This window comes from Heteronotia binoei, chromosome 6, assembly GCF_032191835.1.
Source record: "Heteronotia binoei isolate CCM8104 ecotype False Entrance Well chromosome 6, APGP_CSIRO_Hbin_v1, whole genome shotgun sequence".
Lineage (NCBI taxonomy): Eukaryota > Metazoa > Chordata > Lepidosauria > Squamata > Gekkonidae > Heteronotia > Heteronotia binoei.
This window is the reverse complement of record NC_083228.1, coordinates 34,791,460-34,810,406: the sequence shown is the minus strand read 5'-3', so window position 1 is coordinate 34,810,406 and position 18,947 is coordinate 34,791,460. Positions and strand designations below refer to the sequence as shown.

Below are 18,947 nucleotides of genomic sequence, written 5' to 3'. Positions count from 1 at the left end.
ATGTTAAAGTATTTATTCTTTTTTAGCCGGAATTTAAGCTTGAGTTAAGTTCTAAACTTAGTGCTATTGTATAAGAGTTTTTGCTGTGCACTTGACACTCTAGAAACACTAGGGGCATTCCACTTTGTATCGTAACATTTTAATTTTTTTTTAAAAAAAAACCACAAATGTGAATTCTGTTCTCTAGGCAGCATATTAATGTTCTCTAGGCAGCATATATATTGTACTAATGTTCTCTAGGCAGCATATATATTGTACTACTAACATGGATAACTAAAAGGAAGCATTGAGGTTAACATGCAATGCTGAAAACAAGCACAATGCTTTGCAGTTAACCATTCTCTTGCACCAAATGTTACTAATACACAGTCTGGGTGGGTGTTTGCATTATCTGCTCAGTGATGATATAAGGGCATCTCAACTTATGCTAATTTATAATGACAAGCATTGATTTTACTTGGGCATCAAGTGAAATTAGTATTTTTTTTTAATCAGAAAGAGAGCAGAATCCCACTTGTTTGCACACTTTCTCTTTAGAAAGTGACATGACAAACAGTTCCCATTCTTTGGGATAATTATGGCATCTGGTCTAGACTATGATTTTACTGAGGAATAACTTTCCTTGTGTTACTTAGCATGCAGCCAAACAATACATGCATCCTGTTGAACTGTGAGTAGTTGACTTTAATATTTCACATTAATAATTAGTGTATACACACACTGTTTTTAATTACTTTGATTTCCCATTGTACATCATTGTATTGTACATCATTGTAACTTTACAAAGATTCTGTCCCTTATTAGGCTACTTCCAGATGGAATCACAGCAGCAGGTGGTGTGGGAGCAGGCAGGAATGGTATCCATACACTCCTATTCCCTTGCTGCTGCTACTGCCACCCTCAACGCTTCATGCCCCTGGGCAAAAATTATAGAAATTGTGCTGTCATCTCTGTGGCCCCAGAACCCCCCTTTCCCTGCTGAGCCACACTGTCAAACTACAGCACAGGTCAGCAGAGAACTGAGAAAAGCCCTTTAAAGGGCCAAAGTGGGGGGAATGGTGTGCAATAGTGAAGCTGCTCCATAACAATTTGTACTTGGAGCTTAGCTATGCTCCCTTCAGGAGCAGTGATGGGTGGAGTGTGCATATGGATTCTCCACCCCACAGTGCCCCCCTAAACTGGAGTTTGAACAGAGAAATTTCCCCTCTGGTTTAAAGCAGAAAGCTCCAGGAATTCCAGGAGGTCTACCTAGCAAAACATTATGTGGATGTTTCTTAACCCAGGAGCTTCTTGCATTCCGTGCAGGGAAAAATCACTATATGAAACCAGCCTGTTTATCACAAGAACATGTGAGTTTAGGACCTAAGCTATACACTGTATGTGTGTGGGGGGCGGGGGGGATGCACTGTGCAGTGCAGGGTAGATAATGAAGAGAGGGTGGAACTGCTCAATTCCTACTTTTCCTCAATCTTCTCTTCTGAGGGAAATGGTGCTCAACATGGCAAAAACAGAACATATAAGGAGGGTATGAAGTTCCAACCTAGGATCAGCTTAGAGGTAGTACATAAACACCTAGTTTTTTAAAATGAAACTAAGTCCTCAGGGCCAGATGAATTGCATCCAAGGGTTCTAAAAGAGCTTGCAGATGTAATTTCTGAGCCTCTGGCTATTAATTTTGAGAATTCTTGGAGAACAGGAGAGGTGCCGGAAGAGCAGGTGAATGTTGTCCCCATCTTCAAGAAAGGGAAAAAAGAGGATCCGGATAACTACCAACCGGTCAGCTTGACATCTATACCTGGAAAAGTTTTAGAACAAATCATCAACAGTCGGACCTGGAACATTTAGAAAGGATGGCTGTGGTTACTAAGAGCCAGCATGGATTTCTCAAGAACAAGCCATGTCAGACTAACCTGATCTCTTTTTTTGAGAAAGTGACTGCCTTGCTGGATCAGGGGAATGCTGTAGACATCGTTTATCTTGATTTCAGTAAGGCTTTTGATAAGGTTCCACACACTGTCCTTGTTGACAAGTTGCTAAAATGTGGTTTGGATCCTGTTACCATTAGGTGGATCTGTAATTGGTTGACAGATTGCACCCAAAGAGTGCTTGTGAATGGTTCCTTATATTCTTGGAGAGGAGTGGAAAGTGGAACGCCTCAATGATCTGTTCTGGGACGTGTTTTGTTCAACATCTTTATAAATGATTTGGATGAAGGAATAGAGGGAATGCTTATTAAATTTGCCGATGATACTAAATTGGGAGGGATTGCAAATACAGTAGAAGACAGAAACAGGATACAGGATGACCTTGACAGGCTGGAAAACTGGGCAAAAATCAATAAAATGAATTTTAACAAGGTTAAATGTAAAGTTCTGCATTTAGGTAGGAAAAATCCAATACATGGTTATAGGATGGGGGAGACTTGTCTTAGCAATAGTATGTGCGAAAAGGACATAGGGGTCTTAGTAGATCATACGCTGAACATGAATCAACAGCGTGATGCGGTGGCTAAAAAGGCAAATGCAGTTTTGGGGTGTATCAACAGAAGTATAGTGTCCAGATCACGTGACGTGATGGTATCACTTTACTCAGCTCTGGTAAGACCTCACCTGGAGTATTATGTTCAGTTTTGGGCACCACATTTTAAGAAGGGTATAGACAAGCTGCAATGGGTCCAGAGGACGGTGATGAAGATGGTGAAGAGTCTGGAGACCAAGTCCTATGAGGAAAGGTTAAAGGAGCTGGGGGTGTTTAGCCTGGAAAGGAGGTGGCTGAGAGGTGATATGATCACCATCTTCAAGTACTTGAAGAACTGTCATATAGAGGTTGGCGTGGAATTGTTTTCTGTGGCCCCAAAAGGTAGGACCAAAACCAATTGGTTGAAATTAAATCAAAAGAGTTTCCGGCTCAACGTTAGGAAGAACTACCTGACAGTTAGCGTGATTCCTCAGTAGAGCAGGCTTCCTCAGGAGGTGGTAGGCTCTCCTTCCTTGGAGGTTTTTAAACAGAGGCTAGATGACCATCTGCGAGCAATGAAGATCCTGTGACATTTGGGAGGGGGGTGTTTCTGATTTTCCTGCATTATGCAGGGGGTTGGGCTAAATGACCCTGGAGGTACCTTCAGTCTCTATGATTCTATTATTCTAGGATTCTTGTATGAATGCAGATGATTCCTTCTGCTTGTGCTTTACCCTGGCTAACTGAAGGAGAAGTGACCTGCAGTCCCGTACTGGTTGTCTCCAGTTGAAACATTTCCAGTACTGTAATGTTCGTCTCAACTTGAGATGTCTGCAGTGCCAAAAGCTGACCAAGCTTTTGGCACTGCCGGGAAAGGTAACCCACTCCTATGGGGATACGGGCTCTTCTGTGTGCCGAAGGACTGAAGCAATTCGGCAGTCTCCAAAAATCTGATTTTTTAAGGGTTAAGTAATCCTGAAGGGTTATTTTGGAGACCGTTGGATTGTTTTGGTTGCTTGGCTCACAGGAAGCCATTTGTTGTTCATGGAAATCATTACAGTGAATGTGCCCAAAGGATTAGAGTTAGAGTTGGTTTACGATTCGAGTCACAGTTAGGTTTGGATTAAAGTTAAGATTAGGTTTAGGGTTGGGTAAGTCGTATCTTTCATATCATACTGAAAGGTATATTGTTGATGGGGAAGAATTATGCATGTTTTTCCACGCTCCATTTTAGCGTATGGGAATCATTACAGTAAATAGACCAATAGAGTTAGAGTTAGGGTTAGGGTTTCGGGTCGTATCACAGTTAGGTTGGGGTTAAAGTTAGAGTTAGGTTTAAGGTTGGGTAAGAAGTATCCTACATATCAGACTGATAGTTATTCTCTTGATGGGGAGAAATTTTGGATACTTTTCTATTTTCCATTATAGCTTATGAAACCATTACAGTGAATGAGAATATACAGTAAAAGGCGGCCACTGCAGCATGGATGGAGGCAATCCAACGGTCTCAAAAAATCGGATGTTTTAAAGGTTAAGTAACCCTGAAGGGTTATTTAACTCTTAAAATGTTTGATTTCAGGAGAACGTTGGAATCCCCTGCTGAGCAAGCTTTTGGCACTGCCGGGAAAGGTAGCCCACTCCTTTGGTGATGGAGGCCCTCCTGTTCACCGAGGAACTGAAGCAATCCAGTGGTCTCCAAAAATCTGTTGTTTGAAAGGTTAAGTAACCCTGAAGAGTTATTTTGGAGTCCTTTCTATTGCTTCTGTCACTCAGCTCACATGAAGCCCATTCTTGCTCATGGAAATCATTACAGTGAATTGGCCCATAGCGTTAGAGTTAGGGTTATGGTTCTAATAACAGTTAGGTTCAGATTAAAGTTACGGTAAAGTTTAGGGATTGGGAAGATGTATCTTTCATATCATACTGAAAGACATACTGTTGATGGGAAAGAATTATGCATATTTTTTCACGCTCCATTTTAGCATATGGGAATCATTACAGTGAATGGACCGATAGGGTTAGAGTTATGATTCGAGTCACAGTTAGGTTGGGGTTAAAGTTATGGTTAGGTTTAGGGTTGTGTAAGAAGTATCTTTCATATCATACTAAAAGGTATTCTCTTGAGGGGGAGAAATTTTGGATGTTTTTCTATTTTCCTTTATAGTCTATAGAAATCATTACAGTGAATGAGAATCTACGGTGAAAGGCAGCCCACCTCAGCAGGGATGGAGGCACTCCCGTGTGTCGACGGACCGAAGCAATCCAACGGTCTCCAAAAATCAGACGTTTTAAGGGTTATGTAACCCTGAAGGGTTACATAACCCTTAAAATGTTTGATTTCAGGAGAATGTTGGAATCCCCTGCTGAGCAAGCTTTTGGCACTGCTGGAAAAGGTAGCCCACTCCTTTGAGGATGGAGGCCCTCCTGTGCGCCAAGGGGCTGAAGCAATGCAGCAGTTTCCAAAAATCTGTTGTTTAAAGGGTTAACTAACTCTGTAGGGTTATTTTAGAGATCTTTCGATTGGTTCTGTCACTCGGCTCGCAGGAAGTCCATTGTTGCTCATGGGAATCATTACAGTGAATGGGCACATAGGGTTAGGGTTAGGATTATGGGTTGAGTCACAGTTAGGTTGGGGTTAAAGTTAGGGTTAGGTTTAAGGTTGGGTAAGAAACAGGCCTCAGATTCAGTGGGAGCTCACAGGAGCACAGCTCCTGAACCTTTCTGAGAGTTCCTCCTCCTCCTTCTGAAAGTTCCACCTCCTTGTCCATTAAATGGTATGTGCAGCTGCATAACAATCCCTGGATGAGCTCCACCACCTTTTTTTATACAAAATGAACCCTGGTAATAAGTATCCTACATATCATACTGAAAGTTATTCTCTTGATGAGGAGAAATTTTGGAAGTTTTTCTATTTTCCATTATCGCCTAAGGAAACCATTACAGTGAATGAGAATCTACAGTAAAAGGCAACCCACCTGAAGGGTTACTTAACCCTTAAAACGTTTGATTTCAGGAGAACGTTGGAATCCCCTGCTGAGCAAGCTTTTGGCACTGCCGGGAAAGGTAGCCCACTCCTTTGGGGATGGAGGCCCTCCTGTGCGCCGAGGGACTGAAACAATCCAGCGGTCTCCAAAAATCTGTTGTTTGAAGGGTTCCGTAACTCTGAAGGTTTATTTTGGAGACCTTTCAATTGCTTCGGTCACTCGGCTCACAGGAAGCCTATGGCTGCTCATGAAAATCATTACAGTGAATGGGCCCATAGGGTTAGAGTTATGGTTAGGGTTACGGTTCAAGTCGCAGTTAAGTTCGGATTAAATTTAGGGTTTAGGTAAGACATATCTTTCATATCATACTGAAAGGTATACCATTGATGGGGAAGAATTATGCATTTTTTTCCACTTTGCATTTTAGCGTATGAGAATCATTACAGTGAATCGACCAATAGGGTAAGAGTTAGGTTTAGGGTTACAATTCGTGTCACAGTTAAGTTCTGGTTAAAGTTGGGGTTAGGTTTAGGGTTGAGTAAGAAGTATTTTTCATATCATACTGAAAGGTATACTTCTCATGGGGAGAAATTTTGGATGTTTTTCTATTTTCCATTATAGCCTATGGGAATTATTAGAGTGGATGGGAATCTACAGTGAAAGACAGCCCACCCCTGTGGGGATGGAGGCATTCTTGTTCACCAACTGACCTAAGCAATCCAGTGGTCTCCAGAAATCTTTCGTTTTAAGGGTTAAGTTCAAAAGTGCTGTTGTAAGCAGATGCACCCTTCTAATACCATTGACTTCAATGACAATCACATGCCCAACCGATGTTATGATTTTTATCTGCAGGATCCTCAAATGATTCCTTAAGCCAGCTAGGAGGCTGTCATCACTTAGGTTTGGATGTATCTTTAGAGAAATGTTGCAAATTGAATTTCAAGCAGCATTTGATTGATGTTAGTGTGGAGTTCTACACAGAATAAAACTGTATACATTTTGGAAAAAATATAAATCTCTTGCTATTTCATGATTCATAAAAGAACTATATACTTCTCAAATCTGAGAACAATATTTTTGGAATAACAGTAGCAAAAAAAAAAAAGACAGAGAAACCCCATGTTTAAATCCCATCGGTCACTCTTACCTCCACAGTCTGGTGTTCTATCCAGTGGCAAATCAGTGAATTGGGCAATAAGACCTTGGTCAGAGGGTAAGGAATGAAGGGCAAAAGTTATGGGTAGGGAGATAGTTTAGAGAAGGATAGTTCAGCATACCTGTGTTCCACTCTAACACATTAAAACATATCCTCATTTCAACCCTGAACAGAGTAGAGCTGCACCTCAATAGACAGGCCTGCTGTCTTCATATAGCCCACAACCTTTCCACCAACCTGCTCGTTACCTGCTATGTTCATGTTAAAATTGCATCAAAATTACGTTATTGGCACTCAGCTAAGTATTCATGCTTCTGATGTAGCCCAGAACACTAAATAAGTTGCCTGCTTCTGCCAAGCCGAATCAGAAAATAACACACACCAAAAATCAGGAAAAATTATTTTTGTGTGTGGGGGGGACCTAAATGACTGAGCAACCTAGTTGTTGAGAAAACAACTTTGTATGTAAATGCTGTTTTGTGAACATTTTTTATTTTTGCAGAGCTGCAGGATAAAAAAAAAATCACATTATTGCCTATGTTCTAAAATGTAATAAATTACTAAAAGATCATTCTCATTTGCAAGGTGCGTCAATACTCAAGTGTTTTTATAGCATGGTTGAGACAATTAGTGGAATGTTCTGTCTAAAATATATGTTATTGCTCCTTCAGGGAAGATGTCAGGACAGCCAATGTAATTGCTGCTGAAGCTGTAACGTGTCTTGTCATCGACAGAGAGTAAGTAAACCATTTTTTAGCATATGATACAAATGGTCTGATACTGATGTTCAGTTATCCATTAGGAGCTGACATTGTTTAACCTTTTAACATTTGTATTGCAGTCAAATAGTCCTCAATTATGTCACTGTTTAAAAGTGGGATGTATTTTGGAATGACTCTGTAAAAAAATACGTTTTTGGGGGGGTGGGAGAGGTTGGAACTGAGCAAAACCTTCACTTTGCATTTTAAAAGTTTTTTTCTCTCTCTCTCTGGGCAGAGGACAGGTTGGGGGAGGGAAGATAGTTCAGTTGCTTTCCAGTCTCAAGCCTCAGCCACCATTTTTAGATGCTAAGTAATCTAGTGAGAGACAATGGGATGGTCAAGCTCATGTCCTCCCCCTCAGCAAGGAACAGAGATTTGGAGGTGTTAAGTATTAGAAGGACTTTAGGAAGATTCTTTTGGAGACATCAGGAAAAGCTTCTTTGACCCAGTCTTGACCTGGTCAGTGGGTGAGGAAAAGATAGATGCTAAAAGTCCTGGAAGCAAAAAGGAAGGTCTTTAAAAAAAAAAAAAAACTGAGAGCTGGAGGTGGCGGCCGTTACCACTTCACTTCACTTCACTTCACTTCACTTCACTTCACTTCACTTCACTTATATTTGATAAATTTTAATTGTTAATTAACTTAATCTGAATTGTATCTAACTATTTTAATTGTTTTAATGTATTGATGGATTTTAGTGTAATCATGGTGTAAACCATGTCATGTGAGCCACCCTGAGCCCGCTTTGGTGGGGGAGGGCGGGATATAAGAATAAATTTATTATTATTATTATTATTATGTGCTGGCCTGCACACCTGAAGAAGGCTTCAAGGTAATGGTAACTCTGTAGAACATCTGGTAACTTTTTGGTAACTCTCTAAGCTAAGGAGCCTGCCTTATATTTAACAGCTGACAGGGCATGTATACAGAGAGGGACAGAGAAATTGTGTGTTACCCTTTTCTTTTGAATCCCTTGCTCAATCTGGTGCTGTGGTAAGAGTGTGTCTGTAAACATTTTCTTTTTAATAAATGCCTTAAAACTTGTGATTCTCTGTCCTCCATCTTGGAAATTCTATTTTAAAAGGGGAGCCAGGAGGAAGGATAGGGAGGTCATTTGGTAAGTGGCTACTCTCCTGGTGGTTCGGAAGGCAACAAGCTGTCCTGGTGGTAACCAGACTCTGGGTAGCAGGAGACACAAAAGCAAGGCCTTACAACCTAAAAGGGAAGCTGAAAGTCCTGACCTTCCCAGTGGAGAAAGGTCAGGTGTAGGGCTGCCAGATCCCAGGTCCAGGCAGGGGCTCCTCCAATTTTGGAGGCTCCAATCAGCTACCAGCCAGCTGGCTGGTGGGGGAAGCCTTACCCCCAAACTGCTCCTTCACAAGTTGATATGGTAACCATAGAGTTTTGGCCAAAGTGCTAGAGCACTGCCATGCAACATATCAGAATGATGGCATCACTTCCATGTGATGTCAGCACACCAATAGCATCATGTGCAGTCACACCCTCCCACCCACCCCCCACTCCTAGAAGGCTCTCTCCCATCCCCTGCCAACTGAGTAAGTAGAGCTGGCATTCCTAGTCAGGTAGTCGCAGGGGTTAAACAGAAAGAGAGAGAAAATCTCCTCCTGGAGTTGAGTAAACCCAGGAGGGTGGGGTGGAACCAGACCAGCAGGGCAGAGAAAGACTTCTCCACCACAAACTCCAATTTATGTCAGGATTATGGTTTATATGTAACATCTAGGATATGAAATTATCCCCAATGCAATTCCGTTTGTGATCTCCGACTTCTGATACATTCTTTTCCTTCCATTCCAAAGCCCCTGGAGGTGTGCATGCCTCCATTTCTAAACAGCATTTCTGAGTGACTAATAATAATAATAATAATAATAATAATAAATTTTATTTGTACCCCGCCCTCCCCTGCCGAAGCAGACTACCACCTCTTTACATCAGCTGTCAGGTCAACACTATAGTGTAGTCATGTGTATTAGAGTGAGACTACAACAGCTAATTTCCTTCTCTCTACAAGACATGTATGGAAGGACCTCTGAGTGCATGCTTGGGATACACATTAGTAAATGTCCTCTTCTAGTTGGAAGCAAGGGCAGGGCTGAAGGGTGTAGTGAAATGTAGGTACGTTAGACTAAATCCTGCCTGGATCTGGATGGTCCAGGCTAGCTTGATCTCATCACATCTCAGAAGCTAAGCAGGGTTATTCCTGGTCAGTATTTGGATGGGAGACCACCAAGGAAAGCCAGGGTTGCTAAGCAGAGGTAGACAATGGCAATCCACCTCTGTTCATCTGTTGCCATGAAAACCCTATGGGGCTGCTATAAGTTGGCTGTGACCTGAGGGCAGTTCCGTCCAGCAAGAATAACCCCTACACACCACAGAGAATATTAGCTGCATGAGCATTTATTGTGAAATTTCAGTGTGTTGGGGTCATCTGCACCCCCAACAACTTGGATGCAGTGTTCCCTGTAAGCTGAGTTAGCGTGAGCTAGCTCACAGATCCTTAGCCTCTGGCTCACACATTTTTGTCTTAGCTTAGGAAAAATGGCCCCAGAGCAAACTAATCCATGCAGTAGCTCACAACTTTGATGCCAGTAGCTCACAAAACAGAATTTTTGTTCACAAGACTCTGCAGCTTAGAGGGAACATTGCTTGGATGTACTATGTTTCCTTCTACTCTTATAACTGGCTTGAATCATGGTTTAAAAAAAACACGCACACAAAAGGATGAAGCACTAAAGAGTAGTTGACTTTAGTATAGTAGGAGAATACATGGAGTATAAAGTGGGCACCAGTTAGGGGAAAAATTGATTAGGTATTCCAGATGTCCTTCTGAGTTTAGTCATGACCACAAATTCGGAAGGTTGAAAAGTTCCAAACAATGAGAAATTTTACAATGCGTTATTGAATGGTAAGAAAATCCCAGTTCCAAGGAAATATGTAGTCCATTTTAAATTTATGACCCATTGAAATTTCACTGGGGTTATGTCCAATAGAAGCAGATGGAGGATGTAAGAATGTCAGCTAAGTCACTTCTGTGACACATTTGCAAGAAAGGTTTCATGTTACATAAAATAACCATTGCGCTGTTACCAATCCATAGGGGAAGATGGAAATTAATGAACCCAATTAGACACTTTCGGCAGATATTCAGTGAGGAAAACCCACTAAATGATTACTCATATTTTATCTGAACGATCCTGTACAAACATTTTGTCATTGGAGCTTAATCATAATTAAAATAAATGGGTGGAATTAATCCAAAAATTAGCCTTTAATCATCAAGTAATTATTTATGATTTTTGTGGCAGCCACTTAATATGTTTTTCTTTTGCTGCTGACAGTGCCCTTGAAAGTAGTGAGAGGTGCAAATAGAACTCTGAAGTCTTGCAGCTCATCCACAGCATACCAGAGAATTTCAGCAGTGTTGTGCAGCTGAGTGTGACTCAGTTTACGCTATTTATATCCAGATATGTACTTAGTCGCATTGTGACCCTGGAGAATTTGATTTTGTTGTTGGCCTACCTGTTTCTACCTTTCAGTTAATTACGTGCAGAAAGCTAAGTGGAGAAAGTTGTTTTAGATTAGTGGAAAACTATTAGGCTTTATAAAAAAGTACATGCCTCTGTTAATAGTTTACATCAATACTTTCAAGATGGGTCCTCACAGATTATTCAAGCTGCACATTAGGGATGCAGGCTTTTTGGCTATTTATATCTTGCTTACTCTATATGCTTACTCCATACTCAATCCATGGACATAATCTTGTGAGTAGCACTTGAATATGTTCATAAAGGTTCCCTGTAACTTCTAGGGAAGGGAAGTTCAGCAGAGGAAAAAGTGGGGTGTACCCAATCAGCTACCTTCCTACTGAAGCGACTGAGGAAGCCAATTGCCAGAGGAACTCTGGGCTGGGAGCTTTGCATGCTGTCAAGAGAAGATTAATAATAAGCATCTTAATCCTCAAAATTCCATTGATTTCAATTTATTGTCCTGATCAATTGTGACTTCCCAAAGTCAACATCAGGAGTCACTTGGGAAGGTCCTAATAGTTCAGATAGCTCAGATGTTGCTCTAGGAAAGGCTGAAGGGTGGAGTGGGGCCTTAAATACTCCTGCAAGGAGCTAGAGATGCAAGCTACACCTTTTTAGGAACAGGCTATCAAGTCTTATGGATGTAATGCTTGGGTATGGCAGTGACTGCTCTGATTGGATTGGGATGTCCTTATAGGCATCAGTGATCAGTTGGGAGAGACTTCAGGGGCTTTTGTAGGCTCTGAGGTGCAGGGTTTGGAGTCTGAGCATGCAGAGGAAGACAGAACTGTATCTCAGGTCAGGAGAGCTGACACAGTCTCCTAGGCACAAAATAGAGACATCCTAGATGCTTCCTTGTAGCATAGTGTCAGGACCGCCTCTCCTTATCAAGAGTCTTCTGCTTCTCCAGCTGGCAAAGAAGGAGTCAGAGCCCTAGTCAGTGACACTTAAGCAAGTTTTGAAACCTGAGGTTTAAATAATTTTGGATCCTCTCCCAAATTATTTATCTTTCTATCTGTCACATTTTTATCTCACTCTTCCTCCAAAAGTTCAAGGTGAAATACAAGGTTCTGCCCTTTTCCATTTTATCTTCACAACAACCCACTGAGATAAGTTAGACCATAGTGATACTGGCTCTTGGTTACTTTGTAAGCCTCATGGGCACGGTGTAGAGCTAAATCTAGATACTCCCAGTCCTAGCCTGACATTCTAACCACTAAACTATATTGACTTAAATAGAGTGCATAAGATAGGTATTTCTCAATTACCAATCTGAATGAGCAGCATACTTTCCTTTTATGATGTAGGTTACATTGTCAGTGTTATATTCCTATCACAAAATTATATAGGCACAAAAAAGTTGACAGTTGCATATGTGAAAGCATCCTTAATATTCTTAATTCTTTTGGCTGTGATGTGCACATGGTTGGGATTTCTTTCTTTTTTCTTCCAAGAAGCAGACCTGTTCTGTAGCACTGTGTCAGTTTTGCAGGAGAATTTGGGATTCTCTTCTGAGCTAAAAGATGAAGGGGGAAAAACCCTACCTGCTAGACTCTAGCAGCTGGATTCAGGAAGGGCCAGTGGAAACGTTCCTATCATCAGCTTTTAAAAAACATTAACCACCATCCATCCATGCATTTCCAAAGCCTTAAAGGCACTTCAGTTTTTGAAAGAGGTGGCATTGATTTCTACTGATTCCGCCTTCCTTCTGTAGACCAATATTTTGCTCCTGGTCTACTCAGGAGGTTGTAGGTTGTGAGGTTCATTGAGCTGCTTTTTTTGTGGAGGGAACTGATGAAAATTGTAGGCCTCCCCTCAAGAAAAATGCCCTTTGGGTCTGCGCGAGGGAACGCAGGACCTTGTGTTGATTATATTAATCAGCAAATTCCAAAACAACCAAGGTTGACAGAAATTAACAGGCCAATTATTTCATTAGAAAAGCAGCCACAATAATGTATAATAGCATGGCCTGTGTTGAGTGAACAAATCAGATCATGAAGAATTGAATGGACCGGGAGCCCTCTGGAAGGAGAGAAATGAATTCTTAAGCTTCAATTTTGTATTCATATGATCAGTTTTATAAGGCACAGCTTTTACTTGCCAAGCTCCCAGAGTCTATAATGGGGTCTGACAGCAGACACATTTCCCTAGAATAAAGTCATTCTGTGGGTATTTTTAGAACACAAATATCTCCCACTTCAAAAGAGATGACTTCCACATCAACTCTTGAGTATTATGGCCCAACCAGATACAGGGTTGCATCTGCAAACCTTGCAGTTCCATCCAAAATCCTACTTATAGGGAACTTACATTGACCTCAACTAACCTTTCTTCTACAGTACGGTGGATTGCAGGTTTAGCTGGGCTTCCTCAGCCCATTTAGGATTGCTTTTTGTCCCTGTTACTTTGGGCAACGCATGTACTGTGGACAATTTGACAGTAAGAATTTGATTAGGAGCAATAGTCACCATGGTTTGAAGCTGTCTTTCTTTGAAAAGTAGAAAGGAGCAAGGGGCTTCTTTTAATTTCACATTATTCTGTTCCATCAATGTTTAATACACAACTATATTTTTCATTTACTACTAAACTGTGATGTATAATAAGTTGTTATTTCCAATATAAGCAGGAGGGCAAATGTGTATTCTAGATGTTGTTAAAGTGGTTCCAAATAGAAAATGTTAGAGATTCTGAACAAGACTTCTGTCTTTAAAAAAAAAAAGTTTATGGAGGTTCAAAACAATTAGTATTGTGCATGGGGAATGGTCATGGCTTAGTGTTAGTACTTTTGCTTGGTATACAGAATGTCCAAGGTTCAATGCCTGGCATTTGCAAGTACAAAGATCAGGTAGGAGATGATGTGAAAGGCCTCTCCTTGAGACCCTGGCCTTTGGTCTGAGTAGACAATGCTGACTCTGAAGGACCAATGATAGTTTCTTTTTTTCAAGTCCAAGCATGACTACTATCTGGTGGTTTTAATAGCTTGAAAAGGTTTTTGTAAATGCAGTATATGGACAAATGAAGACCACAGTCTGCATAAAAAAGCATTTTAGGTTTAACTGTGATTCAGTGAACCCAGTTTAGGTTTAGAGGATGTTTTCATGTTCCACCAAGCTCCACTTCTTCTTTCTCAAACAGTAATCCCCTGGCACATAGCAGCTTGCTTTTGAAAGACCTCTGAGTTCAAAACTTTCCTGTTCCAGAGCTAGCCAAGCAGATCTCTCAATTGTATCTTTGTGTTGACATTAACAGACACCTTGGTTATGCTGTAGACACAATTAGCAGAGGGATGTTTACCTTTTAATTGCTTGTGACTTTGCCAAACTTTAACCACTCCGCACTGGTAGAAGTTCATAGAATCATAGAGTTTAAAGAGATCTCCAGAGTCATCTAACCCAACCCCTGCACAATGCAGGAAATTCACAAATATTTTTGCCCCACACCCCCAGTGATACCTGCTGCATGCCCAGAAGATGACAAAAAAAAGCACCCCAAAACCTCCAGGATCCCTGGCCAAACTGGCCCAGAGAAAAATTGCTGCCTGACCCCAAAGTGGTGAACAGCATTCCCTGGGCATGTAAGAAAGGGCCACAAGAACTAAGCACTGATGAAACCCTTCCTGCCTTCCTTCACATGAACTGCCTAAGTTCATAGAATCAGCATTGTGGTCATATGCTTTAAAACCTCTGTTTAAAATCCTCAGTGGCCACCTGGCAGCAATGCTGATTCTGTCTGGGGATTTAGGTAATGAAATCTTTCACACCTGATACTTTTACTGGAGATGCTGGGATCTTTTACATGCAAGACAAATATACTGCCACTAAACCATGACCCCCTTCACACTTCAGCATAGACCTGGAAGTTACAACTGAAGTTTCTTCTGGTGCAAAGAAGGGCCTGTTTTGTCACAGAGACCCATAGTTAATCAATATTAAGAAATTTAAGGATAAGGATGGTAGCACAAAACTTGGTGAACAGAAACCACCTCATGTTAGCAACAGATGTTTGTGACAGGATAGGAATTAAACTGGATTAGATTTAGATGGTGTGGTGCAAATTGATGGAAGGAACTTTAGGCATTTGAGATATGCAGTTGATATCACAATATTGGCAGAAAATAGTGAAGACCTGAAACAACTGTTAATGAAGCTTAAAAAGAAAACTGCTAAAGCAGGATTATAGCCGAAAATCAAGAAGAAGAAAAAAATAATGACTACCGAGGAATTGCACAACTTTAAAGTTCATAAAGAAGAAATTGAAATAGTTAAAGGCGTTCTGTTCCTTGGCTCAATCATCAACCAAAAGGGGGATTGATACCAAGAAATCAGAACGTTGAGACTTGGAAGAGCAGCCATGAAGGAACTAGAAAAGATCCTTAAGTGTAAGGAAGTGTCACTGCAGACCAAGATCAAAATAATTCATACTATGTTATTTCCCATTAGTATGTATTACTGTGTGTCATTGCTGACTAAGATCAAAATAATTCATGCTATGGTATTTCCCATTATTATGTATGGATGTGAAAGTTGGACAATGCACAAAGCTGACAGGAAGAAAATTGATTCATTTAATTTGTGGCGCTGGAGGAGAGTTTTACAGATATGATGGGCCATCAGAAAGACAAATAAATGGCTTCTATATTAAATTGAGCCTGAATTTTCCCTAGAAGCTAAAATCTCTAAGCTAAGGCTATTGTGCTTTGATTGCATCATGAGGAGACAAAGCTCACTGTAGGAAACAATAATGCTAGAAAAGTTGAAGGCAGCAGGACAAAGGGAAGACCTAATGTGAGATGGATTGACTCAATAAAGGAAGCCATGGTCTTCAGCTTGCAAGACATGATCAAGGCTGTTTTGTAAGTCATTAATTCATAGGGTTGCCATAAATCAGAAATGTCTTGTAGGACATAACACATACACAGGGCAGCAGACAAAATGTAATAGTAATCAAGACTTTTTTTTTCTGGGGGAACAGAGTTCTGAAACATCTTCATGGAAACAAAATTCTCAAAAAAAAAATGTTTTTAAGTTAATGTGGGGGCACCCATGGTTTCTTCTTCATTTCCCTCTTGAGAGTTTGGCTCCTTTTTCCAGAAATAAAAAGCCCTGATAGTAATGGATCTATCAACAATTGTCAACATTCACTCTGTTTTAGTTTAGATGAACCTGTTGGTCTGGTTTCTTTTCAAAGCAGAAAAGTCTCATCAGTGCCGACAGAATATCAGTGATGCATTCTGAGAAGTGAAAGTATACTGAGCCAGAATGTTTATCTGTCAATGGGGTGTCTCCAGCAATCCACGTGATCTGCTAAAGTAATGGGGAGACCTGTTGCAACCAAGGAAAGAAAGGAAAAGAAAAAGGGGGAAAGACACTTGCCAAGTAAACAAGAATAGGAGAAAAGCAAGAGTTTGGAAAGCTGTACCAGCTGACACATCTCTGAAGCCCATTATTGAGCTGAAAACAAAGACAAAGTGTGCATATGTGCATGGAGCCTCATTTGTGAGCAGTCACATGTTAAAGAATGGCTAAGTGCAGACATAATGCAAATCTATGGTTTAATTAAACTATTCACAGTTAATTGTTCATGTGACTGTGGCCCTTTATACCAATTATGATTAGTTTGGGCCTCTCAGACCAGGATCTGAAGTCAGGGTGTGGTTGGTTTATTAACCCGAGTTAGTCTCAATGGTGGTTTCTTGTTACATACAGATACAGTAGCCTGGCTTAATCCTGCCCAGTTTCCACACTCATCCTGGCTACAGAAAAACCTGCTTGGAAACCACTCTGCTTCTGTAGCCCACCTGAGCCAGCAGGAATGAGAGGAAGATGTCTAAGGTTGCTAAATACCTTGGGCCACTCATGCCTGTTACTTGTACCATCACCAGCAGAATCCATGGCTGCAACTTCCACAGGCAGCCCAATGGCAAGGACACAGGTCTGGAAGGTGTGTGCCTCATTCCTGTGACCTTTGCTACTGCCAGCAGGGTCTAGGAAATGTGTCAGCCCTCAATAAAGGAAGCCACTGCATATAAGACAAGTTGCAGCAGTAGAAGTATAATATTGTTGCCCACAGTGGGATAGAATTTGGGTGAGAATTGGTGGGGGATGGATTCTTGGAAGTTCTATGTGTGTGGTTCCATTTAATTGAGATGTCTTCTAATTTGGTATGAGGAAAGGACTGATGTCAGAGAAAAGGAGGCATGAATTTGTGACCCTGTTAACAGAGTTGCACTGAAACACACAGGCTGGGATAGCAACCAGCTTTTAAAGAAAACAAGAATGCTCTGTAACCAGGATTTGCTGAGATAAACTAGTATTGGGTGATCATCTGCCTGTATGTTTCCTGCTTAACAATGTATAGAAGTTAAGGCAAGCTTTACATTACAATTCTCATGCTTTTTCAAGTGCAGATAGTTTTCCTTGGGTCTTTATGATAGCAGAGGCCGTAAAATCAGGGGGAATTAATAATAATTGCTGCTTTCGAGTCAGGTTTTTGCAGTGTATTTCTAGAATGGCAGGAGGTACAGGCATTACAGTGTTTCTTCATTTTTATTTACTTCATTAGTAAACTTCTTTGCTCCCAATGGGGATCCAGAGTGGTTTACAACATGTTCTCCATTTCAGTTTATGCATACAAGAATGCTGTGAAGATAGATTAGGCTGAGATTTTGCAACTGGCCCAAGGTCATCTAGCAAGCTTCCATAACAGAGTGGAAATTCAAACTTGATTCTGCTAGGTATTACTTCAGCTATCACACCACACTATCAACAACTTCCCTGTGAAATTGTATTAGATATTATGGCCAGAGGCTTTACAGGTGCTTTTACCAATGGAAAGTCCAAAGTGAAAAGCTAAGTGGAGAGAATGTGTGAACCATTTTCACACCCAGAAATTGTACATTCCCTTGACACCGTTTCTTTTTTAGACATTATAGTGGAAGTGTGGTAAGCAGGATCAGACACTCACCATAACATCCAATGCTGCTCTCAGTGACAGAGAGAGACTGTTGAAGGTTTTTCTGTAACTCTGTGTTCTGAAGTTGTAGGTGCTGATACCCCAATTTCCCTCACCCTCTCATCCTGTCTGCTCTCAGGGGAAGCAAGCTGGCTGTTTCTACCTAAAATATCATGGTGGTTAATGGCATAAGATTTTCGCAAATGCAGTCAAATTTATGGCACAGACTCATTGAAGAGATGTTACATTTTATACGACATCCTGTCAAATCAAAGGGAGAATCTATCATTGTGTTAATGGATATGCCAACTAGTTTTACATCATTACAAGACTGCTTTGCCAGATGCTCTGACTCAGTTTTTTTTATTGGCTTACTTATTCCATCTACTTTCAATAGCATTTACTCCTGTCACGTTTATAGTCTCTTCAGTCTGAATGCTTAAATTCACTGATAGTTGGAATACCAAACAAATTTTTATCACTATAACATGGTCTTCATAGATTTAGAATTCAAATGTGGCTTCATTTCACTGCTTTCTATAAATCATTTTTCCCCTCAAGCTCTTTAAAGGTTTAAGTCAACAGTGGGCGATTATAGAATCTTAGCTCTCCACATGACAGAGAGGTCACTGCCAACATATATATTTTTCTACTTCAGCCTATAAGAAGTGCTGAAGTTCCTAGAGCTCTTTAAAAAAAAAAGACTTGCTAGAGAAATCAAGAGTTTTTTGCTTTGAAGTGTTTGTTACATTCAGGATGGGTAACTTTAGTAATCTTGTCTTAAGGCTATTCTTCATATCTGCATTCAGGGTTAGGAGTGGTCAGCTAATGAATACATCTTCTAGCAATAGTGCCTTCACAGAGAATAGATCTCATCTGTTTAGGCACAGCATTATAAGAAAATATTATAATCTATTCTACATCTACATAAAACAGATTTTTTTAAAAAAAGAAAATGAACCATTAAAGTCTGGAATCTCTTTTTTTTTAACTTCAGAACATCAGATAGGGTTACTGGGCTTGGGGGGGGGGGAAATGTTTCAGGGTCCACATCTGGCCCAATGAGTGCCAGTACTTCATTCCTGTACTATATCA

The 18,947-nt window shown here is 40.7% G+C and overlaps 1 protein-coding gene across 3 annotated transcripts in view; it reads left to right on the top strand.

Annotated features, from left to right (window-relative positions):
* Positions 1-18,947, top strand: part of PRKG1 (protein kinase cGMP-dependent 1) — a 1,148,292-nt gene that overhangs the window by 987,844 nt on the left and 141,501 nt on the right. For all 3 annotated transcript variants that reach the window (XM_060241248.1, XM_060241246.1, XM_060241247.1), the window contains one exon: positions 7,269-7,334. In XM_060241248.1, the coding sequence (XP_060097231.1) occupies positions 7,269-7,334 (66 nt within the window). The remainder of the gene's footprint in view (positions 1-7,268; positions 7,335-18,947) is intronic.